General features: G+C 56.2%; 3 protein-coding genes across 3 annotated transcripts; 2 read left to right on the top strand and 1 right to left on the bottom strand.

Annotated features, from left to right (window-relative positions):
• Window positions 1-152: 152 nt before the first annotated feature.
• BCV69DRAFT_314247 (hypothetical protein) lies at window positions 153-4,927 on the bottom strand. The gene is made up of 2 exons (XM_025495102.1): window positions 4,332-4,927; window positions 153-4,264 (listed from the first exon to the last, which is right to left on the bottom strand). Exons 1-2 carry the CDS (start codon window positions 4,484-4,486, stop codon window positions 478-480), a joined length of 3,942 nt encoding a protein of 1,313 aa, XP_025346222.1. The 5' UTR covers window positions 4,487-4,927; the 3' UTR covers window positions 153-477.
• A 1,188-nt stretch (window positions 4,928-6,115) lies between these two features.
• On the top strand, window positions 6,116-9,022 carry BCV69DRAFT_262603 (kinase-like protein). Its single transcript, XM_025490721.1, has 2 exons — window positions 6,116-6,692; window positions 6,772-9,022. The coding sequence occupies exons 1-2, from the start codon at window positions 6,375-6,377 to the stop codon at window positions 8,800-8,802; spliced, it is 2,349 nt and encodes a 782-aa protein (XP_025346221.1). The 5' UTR covers window positions 6,116-6,374; the 3' UTR covers window positions 8,803-9,022.
• A 624-nt stretch (window positions 9,023-9,646) lies between these two features.
• Window positions 9,647-10,666, top strand: BCV69DRAFT_234638 (Ebp2-domain-containing protein; the record flags this gene model as incomplete). The annotated part of the gene is made up of 2 exons (XM_025489892.1): window positions 9,647-9,893; window positions 10,326-10,666. Coding segments are annotated over 2 exons (588 nt in total), but the record flags the coding sequence as incomplete, so codon positions are not given.
• Window positions 10,667-10,831: the final 165 nt, after the last annotated feature.

The raw sequence follows: 10,831 nt of genomic DNA, 5'->3' as shown, positions 1-10,831 counted from the left end.
TGACGTAATGTGACAAGAATCGATATGGCTTGCAATCTGCAGTGTGCGGCTGGATGATCAGACGACTTCGAATGAATGAATCAGATATCGGTAAGGTATCAGGATCGGGTCAAGATCAGGTGCAGGTGCAGGTCAGGTCAAATCGTCAGACGGTCATGGGTTACCGTGAATTCGTGGTGGGAAAATATGAGGACAATGTACAAGGCTGAGGAGAAGAATGTGGACGAGTCAGTGGGAAACGGGAACGGGAATGGGAACGGGAATTGGGAATGGGCATGGGAATAGGAACCTGAGGGGGAAAAGAAAATACAAAGGACGAGTATGAAGGTGAGGACGAAGACGAAGGGATGGGGAAAGAAACAGCAGCAGCAGTAAAGTATGGATCGAGCAAGTCTAGAGAAATGTCCATGTCTATCCCTCCCTCACCCCCTCCCTCCTCTGGCTCATCAAGTAAGCCTCCCTCACCCCGGCACTCGCTTAGGATCTCCCCGCTCGATTCCTCCTGGCATGATCCGGATTAGCGACAAACAGCTGTGGTTTGGGTACAAGTCCATGGCTCACTTTTCCCATCAGCGGTGTTCCCGTAACACTCACTCCAGGATTGGGTGTAGCACTGTAGACCTCTTGCTGCTCGTAACCCATCTCTGTGAGAGAGGGCGAGGCAGGGAGGGAACCTCCAGTGGACCCGGACCCAGATCCGGCAGTAGCGGCTGCTAGGAGCTCGGATTTCCTCCGCTCAATTGCCTCGACACGGTCCTTGACGCTGCCCACCAAGGGCGGTGCTTGTGGATTCTTCGGCAGAGGGTTGGAAGGATTGGTCAGACGGGGGTTGGCACGCGCCCGCTTCGTCGTCAGTGGCGTGATCGAGGGCACTTCGGATGCTGAGCGTGGCAGGAGGGAGCGACGGGAGGGCTCTTTGCGCGAGGCGTACCGGTCGTCGAAGGGCGAGGGGGAAGAGAAGTCTCCTGCGAGATCCCGTGATTCGTCTGCGCCGAGGCCGTCGCTCTCGCTGATCGCGGAGAGGGAGAGGTCTGCGAGTACCTCGCCACCCGCAGCTGTATCGTCTGCGTCTGCGCCGACGCTGGCGTGGGAGACGTCACCGATCTCGTACCTTGGTGCGTGAGCTTGACTAGCATAGGAAGAATCCCTACGCCTGGCATCGTCACCCATCACATCGACAGGCTGCGGGAGGCCAACACTGCTCGTACCCCGCGATGTGGCCGATGAGTTGTTCGTGCGTCGAGTCTTCTTCGTCGAGACGGTCATGTCCGAGCCGCTGCCCGTGCGTGTTCGTTGAGCAACGTCCATATCCCTCAATTGCGCTTCGAGCTGGGAAGATGTTCCGCTCTGCAGACTCGACTGGGAACGACCGTGCCCATCTGCGAGCATCATCTCGCCCACACGGCCAGCCTTGCGCTTGTGCCCGTTGTTGTCGATGGCTCTTACGGTGGGCTGCACGGTGTGAGGGCCATCAAAGGTACTGCGATCTTCGCTAGGATCCACACTGCGAGGCGACTCCTTGATGGCCGTCAGCGTACTGAGTGAAGGCGGTAGAGCAGGATCTCTGATGGGGTCTCTAGCGCTTGGAAGCACAGCGAGACGTCCAGATGAGGTCCTATCTAGGATGGAACTACCGCTCATGACCCGATCCCACCACGAGCTGGAGCGCTTCATCGATGAAGACCCTTCGAGGGTGTGCTGCGAGTGCTGACCGATGGAATTACGGCGATTGCTGCTCTTCTCGGGGAGAGACGTAAAGCCATCGATGATCGAGTCTCGGATAGAGCTAGGGCGAGTACCTCTGTTTGATTTTCTGACTGTAGACTGGTAAGAGAGCTCCGAGCCAACAGCTTCGTTGCGGGCGTAGGTGCCGTACTTCTCGTCGTATGGCTCATTCGCAACGTAATCCTCTTCTTCAGTCGGTAGACGTTGATGAGCATGTTGCCTGTGGGAACCGCTTACAGTCCTCACTGCCGCCATGAATCCTGCAGCTGCACCGCTGACAGAGCGCACACCAGTAGATTGACCGTGGTAGGCTCCTTGCTCAGAATCGTATGGAAGACCTTCCGGGCTGTAGGCATTGTCGTAATCATCATACCCATCATGCACGTCGTCCTTCTGATAGTCGTAACCGCCAGTGTAGCCCCCGACGTCACCTGCAACGTCTTCGCTGTTTCCATAGTGGTGCATCGAGGATCGGTTATCGTGTGCTCCATATGCTGCCTCTGCGTCTTCATCTGCCAGCATGTCGAAGCGCTGTTGGTGTCCATGCTGTGACCAGCCATTGAGACCTGTCAGCATGGCCAGCTTCTCACGAACACCCGGTCCTGAGCCTTCCGTAGCGTGCGAATGGTGCGACGCATAGACACCTCCGCTGACGCTCACTGGAGCGGCGTCTCTGCCAATATTGCCGTACACGTGCAGAGGTGCAAGTCCTTCTGGCTTCTTGGACCTGACCGAGCCGAAGACGGAGGGGAAGAGAGCTGTAGGTGGTGACCAGCTGCCATCATTGTGGCCTTGTGAGGACGGAGGGGCGGGGTAGTGGTCCTTCTCATCACCCGCGTAGCCACCCTCCTCATAGCCCATCGCAGCAGCACCACCGAGCAATCCAGCTCCTCCACCTGCACCACTCGCTCCGTAGCCATCTTCTCCACCAGGCTTGCCGTATTGCCACATGGCAAGCCTCTTCTTCTGCTTCCGACGATTGTAGAGAACATAGCCGGCTGCGACCACCAGCCCCACACCCAGGAGAACTCCGATAGCAGCTCCTGCCTTGGCTCCGGCACTGCTTCCCTTGCTACCATCGTCAGAAGTTAAATCTTGACTCTTGGAGTTGTCATCAGGAGCAGCAGGTGTCGGTGTCTTGGTAGAGCTGATGGCGCCTGCAGTCGAAGTTTTTGCAGAACTGGACGTTTTGTGCCCAGCCTTTGCCGAGGAGGAGGATGGACTCGAAGAGGTTGAAGAGCTTGCAGACGAGCTGCTGGACGTAGTGCTCGCAGAACCACTGCTCCTGTCACTGCCTTTCTTTGGGGTCCCACCAGAAGATGTCGAAGATCCATTACCTCCGACATTATTTGCGGTTGAGCCGCTGCTGGTCGTACTGTCACCGCTTGTGACTGTTTGTCCCGTAGTTGTGTCAGTCGTTGCGACTACCGTGGCATCCGGGGTGTACCAGCTGATCCAGGATCCTCCAGACCACGTGCCATCGCTGCCTGCTACCATAGTGCTAGCATCAAAGGCGTACACTGCAACATCAGCAGGCGCTGTACCTGCCCAACCTAGCGTCATGAGGACTTTGCTGCCATAGGCCACTGCCGAGTGACCGAAGCGAGCTGTAGGTGCAATGTTCGAGAAGGGGATCTGAGTCCAACGAGGTGTGCTCACGCTCCAATCGAGGATCCATGCGTCATCGAGCGGCGTCGTCAGATCAGCGGTGGACGAACCTCCGTGAAGGAAGATTCTTTGGTTGGGGAGTGATACGGCAACGTGACCTCGGCGCGGGACGGGGACGGCGGATGAGGAGCCGTTGACGCCGCGAGTCCGTAGGGAAGACCAGCTGTTTGATGTGGTATCATATGTGACAACTGAGTCGAACGCCTGCAGAGCACCGGTGGAGTCCTCGCCTCCGAGGAAGAGGATTGTATCATCGCTCAGCAGCGTTGCAGTTGCTCCCACAAGGCTTCCTGTAGGAGCGGCAAGGGAGTTGAAAAGGGGAGAGCTGGACGAGTGGTTGAAAGTCCAAGCCTCATCCAAGGCTGCGCTGGAGCTGTCTTCCCTTTGTCCACCCATGATCCATACTCCACCACGACCATCGCTCTCCATACTCTGGTATATCCGCCGTGTTGGCTGGGACCATGCAGCAGGTGCCAGCTCCCAGGTAGCAGAATAGGTAGCATCATCCGCTTCGATGAGCTGGAAGGTATATGTCGAGTCAGTGCCAGTCTGAACGGCAGCAGCAGAGGCACTGCCGCCAAAGAGGAGCACTTGTCGGTGTGTTAGAGGAGCGAGCGAACCAAATGCAACTGTCGGTGCAGTGGTACGAGACCCCTCTGCATTGACTAGTGCGGACGTATCACCTAATGCAACGGTCTGCCACGGAGCAGGGCTACCAATGCCGACAGAGAAGGACGAGTTTAGATCGAGCAGCAGAAGATCTGCTGACAAAGTGCCTGAAGTGTACGAAGAGGCAGTCCCAGAAGTGTCCGCTGTCTGTCCTCCGTAGACGACGAAGAGGGACGAGAGCAGTGCAGATGCTTGGCCCCATCTGTGTGATAGAGAGAGGGGCGCACATGAGAAGAAGCGTGACTGACATTCTGCATGCTGCAACTCACCTTGCTACTGCTGTCGTGGTCTGAGCCTGCGCTGTCTGGCAAGCGGCGATGGCGAAGCCGCCCACAAGCAATGCTGTACCCCAGGTGCCCAGCCTGGCCCTCCCTCGTTTCCGCCGCCCATCGCGATGTTGCGATGGAGATAATGCTAGTAGCATCTTTTACTGTTGGTGAAGCAAGAGCGAGGATCTGAAGAAAGTTGTGCCAATGGGTTATGGGATGCTATAGGAATAAGGAAAGCCTCGGCAAAGGCTTCAGCTCGGATGTCGGCAGCGAAGGACTGTTGTGTCGCGTCGGTCTTGCTAACGGGATGGTAGTTTCAAGGGTCAAAGGGTATCCAGATTGTTCGGTCCGTGATCGATATGGGAGGTGGGCGCGGCAGTAGATGTGTTGAGAAGGGGAGGCCTGAGAGGGGGATAGGGGCTAATTGCTGGAGGGGTAGCAGTGGGTATTTTTGATGTGACTCGCGAGTCTATGGCGGTGTCCGTGGTACTTGAGGCCGTGGGTATCGTATGCTACGGTGGTGGTGGTATCAATGATGGAGGACTCGGTGTGGAAAAGATGGCCAGGCTGACGATGCTGTCACTGCGTCTGCCAAGTGTTGGAGTGTTGGTCCATTGACCTTCTAACCATCGGAATCGGAAAGGAAGCAAGTCGCCGCCAATCGCATGACACGCGCCGCCCAACTCCGCCTCTGCTCCACTTGCCCGATTTCCACAGCCACGCAGACAGAGACAGTCAAATTCTCCGACTTGGCTCACTTGATAGTGGCGGCTAGTAGCGGCCAAATGGTTGTACCAAAGGCAGAGTCATACCAGGTCGCGATTCAAGTCCAGGCAAGGATGCTCTCCTGACTGCTACGGATCACGGTGACAGCCAAGACAGAAGCAAGTGTGATCATTCTCAATGTGCATCACCACCGGCATCTGAAGCCAATTGATTGGCGAGGACCAAGCGTCCGCACGGGCGTCGATCCTCGCCCCTTGGAGAATATACGTCAGAGGCGTCCCGCTTGGCCGCCATCGTCCGTCCGTCGTCCGTCGTCCGTCGTCCGTACGATTTTGCCGACTGCTAGGGGCTTCTTGACCAGTCTCCGTCCCCTCTCTCCCCCCTCCTTTCCACACTCTCCCCTCTCTTCGATCAGGTCATTCCTCACCTCTTCCACTGCAGACATCCATCGCACATCCACGTACCTCTCGTACACCCCACAACACATACACACACGCACCTCCTGTCTCCTTCGGGCTTGTAACGTCTGCACTTACCAAAACATCACACCTGTCAATTAACAGCACAGCCTGCTGTAGGGCTCTCGGCTCAGCACTTTTCAGGATTGTTGCATCAGTGGTGAGTACTAGCGGCACGGGGTGGTGTGCCGATCTTCTTCCTCGGCTTCGTCCCAGCCGGGTCAGCGGGCTATAGCCCCTGAGACGGGTTGTGCGTCACCGATGCTGGAGGAAATACCGCACACCTTCTTACGGCTGTTGATACGCCGTAGGGGTCTGGCCGAGTCAGTCAGTGTCGGCCACAATCGATTCCGGCAGTCCTCAAAAGCAACGTCAGGAACAAAGGTCAATCTAGTCTCGGACTCCCATCACCCATTACGCCCTGATTCCAAATTGACCACGATTGCCATCGGAGCAATTCCGATCGTCGCGACGCATAATCAAGTGCCGAGCAGCACACCCTTCATCCGCAACTGATCCCACTCCGCTTCTCTTCCTTTCGCTTCCATACGACATCACCATGTCAGCTTCGCAGCTCTTTCCTTCGCCCACTCAGTACGACGAGACCCTCAAGCCTAGAACGACCTTGCAACAGCACACTACTGAGCTGCGTAACGTCTTTGACCTTTCCAACTCCTCGTACAGACCTCCTTTGCAAGCAACTTGCAGGACCAATCGACAGCCAACCAAGACCACAAGACCACCCCCAGCCCCTCTAGCACCCCACACCTCTACCCCAGCTCGTACCCAAAGAGCCGGTGGGCAAGAAAATCGAGCGACTACCTATACCCAGAAGCAGCGTCGGCTAATCGAGTCTGCAATGGACCGATTTGACGTCATCAACTTTGACGACCTCACTGGGCCTGCAGGAGGAAAGTGGATCAAGATCGGCGGAGGGTCCTTCGGTGTCGTCTTCAAGGGTGAATATCTTGGCACACCCGTCGCTATCAAGGAAGTGCTGCCCAACAACACATACGATGTTGAAAAGTATTTCGAGAGAGAATGTGTGCTCATGAAGGAGGCGAGACATCCCAACATTGTACAGTACATCGGTCTGACCAAGAGTCCTGGCCAGGATGGGAGGATCTACATCATCTCTGAGTTCGTTGGCGGTAATATGCGCAACTACATTGCAGATGTGAGTATCAGGGGGAGAATGCTCTCATAGTTGAGGAGCTCATGCTGAAATTTCCTCCTGCCCCGCTCTTGCGCAACAGAAGTCCAAGCCCTTTCCATGGCGGATGCGCATCTCCTTTGCCACCGACGTTGCCCGAGCCGTTGCTTATCTTCACGTACGCAAATGCCTCCATCGAGATCTGAAGGGTGAGAACTTGCTCATCACAGCCAACGATCGCGTCAAGATCTGCGACTTCGGCTTCGCTCGTATCGCTGCTCGCAACGAGGATGAAATGAGAAGGATGTCTTACTGCGGAACAGACGGTTACATGTCACCCGAGATCCTGCTAGGCTTGGACTTCTCACTACCTTCCGACGTCTTCTCCCTTGGGGTCATCTTTTGTGAGATAGCAGCTCGTCACCTCGTCGATGCCACCGTCTTTGCACGACAAATGCCCGACTTCGGTCTAGAGGAGAGCGAGATTCGAGACATGGCTTCACCTGGCTGTCCTGGTGACTTCATTCAGCTCTGCATTGACTGTGTCAACACCGATCCCCTCAAGAGGCCTGACATGAGGGAAGTAGTGAGCCGTCTCCGAGACATCGAGCTTGAAGTAACCGCTCAAGAAGAGACAGCAAGCAAAGGCACCGTCAAGGCAGTCGGTAGTGTCCGAGGTAGCTCCTTGCACGTCATTATGGGCGGCTCCAAGTTCAGCAAGAGGAACCAAGCTAGGGCAATGCCATCCTTCAACTGTTCGGATGACACTGCCGCCAACGGCTCTACGGCTACCCTTACCTGCTCTCAGCATCGCGGACACGGCGGCGGTAGCTCATCCGAGGAAGAGGATCTTGAGATTGCCCTAGCTCAACTCGAAGGGCTGAGGATGACAGCTGACCCTCAGGACATGTTGTCCCACAATGGTACAATGCAAGACACCTTCAAACCTGCTGGACACGGCAATCCCTGGTGGAGCGACAGCAGCGGGAGCACACAGTCTTCCATTTCGAACCTCTACGCAGACTGGCAGACGAATATGCCAGAGCCAACTCCTCCTCTCGCTAGTCCGGCTATCACGTTCAGCTCTCTCTTGCCCAGCACTACTGAAAGATCCGCTGATGTCGACCTCAATGCGACCCCGACTGCATCTGTGGTGGGAGAGCAAGGTGACGCCGTCACTGACTGCATGGCTGCCTCGACGTTGACCGTCAAGGAGGACAGTAACGACAAGAAGCCCGTTCTCGAAGCGTCTATCGAGGAAGACATTTCCGTGCCTGAGGAAAAGAGCCCAGCTTCTGCTCCGTGCAGCTTCATCTCAGCGTCCAGTCGCTTTTCAAATGCGTCTGGACAAGAGGATGCCGAGCGAGGAGAAGCCGAAGCCAATGACGGCTCTGACCTCGAATCACTTGCAGCCTCCTCAGTCTATCCTCCGCTACACCACCGCTTCACCCTCATTCGCAATGGCACTCGTCGAGTCACGATGTCCAAAGCGAAGGAGGGCTTCACGACGCCCTCCTCTCCGGCAACCTCACCTCTGCTACCAACTTCGAGCGCAGGACTGCTGCCTCCAGCTCTGATGCTCACGCAGGCACTCGCTAGGTGCCACGTCTGTAGCAAGCGCATCGGTTGGCGTCCCTTTCTGGACTGCGACGACTGTCCTTACCGATGCCATGTGGCCTGCGGAGAGGTCGCTGAGCCATCCTGCCGAGAAATAGATATGCCTCAGGCTGCGAAGGACGCACAGAACAAGCAGTCTGACGTGGAGGGCCACGATGATGGCCAGAATGCTGAGGGGGTCAAGAAGACGCCCAAGAAATCGCACGGTGCAGTCTGCACTGGTTCAAACGCTCCCCTCTTGACCGTCGTCAATGCCGAGAGACGGGTCTTTAACATCGACGAGCTCAACGAAGTCGCTCTTATTGGCCAGACCCTCACCAAGAGTGGCAAAGACAAAACTTCGGGGTCCGGAAGCGAGGAAGAAGGAAGATCAGCCCCTCCGAGTCCGCTTCGTGGAAGTATCTTGGCAGGAGCGGGAGGAGCGGCCGCCAGGCTCAAGAGGTGGAGTAGGGGAGGGTCGACTGCCGCTTCTGCTGGTGCCGCTGGTGCTGCTGGCCGCGGAGTCGTCAAGACTTGAAGGAGATGCCAAGGGTCTCTTGACGAGTCAGCATATACGCATTCATCGAAAGAGCAGAGAACGCCTTCCTCAAGTTGCTACAGCCCGACGTGTATGGACACTATCTTGTCTCCGCCTATGAGCTGATCATCCCATTCCTCTCCCTCGTAGTAGTCCTCCTCCGGCTCAGATCCTTCCCGAATTACCCTGTCGCTCCATTCCCTTCACCCTTCTGCTCGATCCACCACTCATGGTTCTTCTAATGACATATCTTGCTTGCTTTCTGTCGACACACTACTTGTCTGATTTGACAAGTGAAGCTAGCAGTAAAGCATCGCCAGGGTAGACCAGACCCTAGTAGGCCTGCGCGCCCCCACCCTCGGACGCGCCCATGGGATGTGTGCCCTTCCGTTCCGATCAATTTCTCCACGGAATGCTCAGACTGAGAATTTTTGAGCTCCTTCCTTGGAGGGCTGGAAGCAAGAGGGTGGGTGGTACCCATCTTCCCCCCTCTGCCTCTACATCGCTCATCGCACAAGGAGCTCGTATCCCATTGTGCTAGTCTCCTCACCAGTCCCTCTCTCTATATCCACACTACCGCCCAAAGTCTGTGCCCGAGGACTGCACCTGGATCCTCCCACCTCCTACCTCCTTCGATCCGCGAATCCTCCCACTCTCTGGCAACGAGATGCCCGCACCCACAAGGAAGTCTACCGCCGTCAAGACGCGCGGCGGGCCAGTCGCTCCTGTGATGATCAAGGGCGACGGAGCTTCAAAGAAGTCTGCTGCTGCTGCTGGTTCTGTTGCTTCCAAGAAGGGCAAGGGTCAGAGTAAGAGTAAGGTGGTGCCTGTTGCTCAAGAAGAGGAAGAAGACGAAGACGAAGATGATGAGATGGACGAAGATTTCGAGGATGAAGACTCTGAGGATGAGGGAATGGACGAAGACGAGGACGATGATGACGATGACGATGCTTCGATCTCGGACGCTTCTGATGCATCTGCTGAGGGTACCTCTGAGCGTGGGCTCAAGCGGTTGATTGAGGCCCTTGGCGAAGATGGATTGGATGAGGATGAGCTGGCTGAATTGGCTGCCTTGCAGGATGGAGAGGACAGTGAGGATGAGGATGAGGAGGACGAAGAGGAGGATGAGGACGAGGACGCTGCTGTGCCCACCAACGGTTCAGGCTCAAAAGACACCCTAGCAGCCAGTCTAGCTCGCAGTGGTCTCATTCCTCAAGCAGTCGATGACGATGACGACGAGGAGGACGAAGAAGACGAAGAGGACGAGGACGAGGACCCAGACGCTTCTGCAATCCCTCTGGACTCTCTGGACGATGCCGCCTACGCCTCCCTCCCAGACGCTGTCCGCTCCTCTCGCTTCCATCGCGAGAAGATCAACAATCGTCCAGCCCTGACTGCCGTACGGGACCTCATTGCCCTGGACGGACCTTCGACCTCTGCATCAGGCTCCTCGCAGAAGAAGATGGACTGGATCGAGCACATGTCCCTCTCTTGGGACCACTCTGTCGCCTCTGAGCTAGAAGAGCAAGGAGCAGCAGCCGACGATGACCTCAAGCGTGAGCTAGTCTTCTACAAGCAAGCCCTCTCGGCAGCTCAGCTCGGTCGACAGAAGGTGCTAGCAGCAGGCATGCCCTTCAGTCGCCCCGACGACTTCTTTGCCGAAATGGTCAAGAGCGATTCGCACATGGAGCGAGTCAGACAGACGCTCCTTGATGAGCGGGCAGGGATCAAGGCTAGTGAAGAGGCAAAGAGGCAGAGGGAACTCAAGAAGTTTGGAAAGAAGGTACAGGTGCAGAAGGGATTGGAGAGGCAGAAGAACAAGAAGGAGATGGAGGAGAAGATTGAAGGTCTCAAGAGGAGTGAGTATGAGATTGAAGAGACGGGAGGCGGGAAAATGCTACGTTGTAGCCTGACATTAACATCATGCTGACCTTGTACCTTTCACCTACTTTGATTTCCTGTCTCAGAACGAGGCGGTGTCGCTACAGCAGGCGACGACGATGGCGACGACGCCTTCGACATCCGCATC

Source organism: Pseudomicrostroma glucosiphilum (assembly GCF_003144135.1).
Source record: "Pseudomicrostroma glucosiphilum strain MCA 4718 unplaced genomic scaffold BCV69scaffold_13, whole genome shotgun sequence".
NCBI lineage: Eukaryota > Fungi > Basidiomycota > Exobasidiomycetes > Microstromatales > Microstromataceae > Microstroma > Microstroma glucosiphilum.
This window is presented reverse-complemented; position numbering and strand designations above follow the sequence as displayed.

What these genes read in the sequence shown, in the direction of transcription:
- BCV69DRAFT_314247 (XM_025495102.1), bottom strand. Translation starts at nt 4,486, where the DNA reads ATGCTACTAGCATTATCTCCATCGCAACATCGCGATGGGCGGCGGAAA. An exon ending in ACCACGACAGCAGTAGCAAG is followed by an intron (nt 4,265 to 4,331) that starts GTGAGTTGCAGC and finishes TCTATCACACAG; the next exon opens with ATGGGGCCAAGCATCTGCAC.
- BCV69DRAFT_262603 (XM_025490721.1), top strand. Translation starts at nt 6,375, where the DNA reads ATGGACCGATTTGACGTCATCAACTTTGACGACCTCACTGGGCCTGCA. An exon ending in TGCGCAACTACATTGCAGAT is followed by an intron (nt 6,693 to 6,771) that starts GTGAGTATCAGG and finishes CTTGCGCAACAG; the next exon opens with AAGTCCAAGCCCTTTCCATG.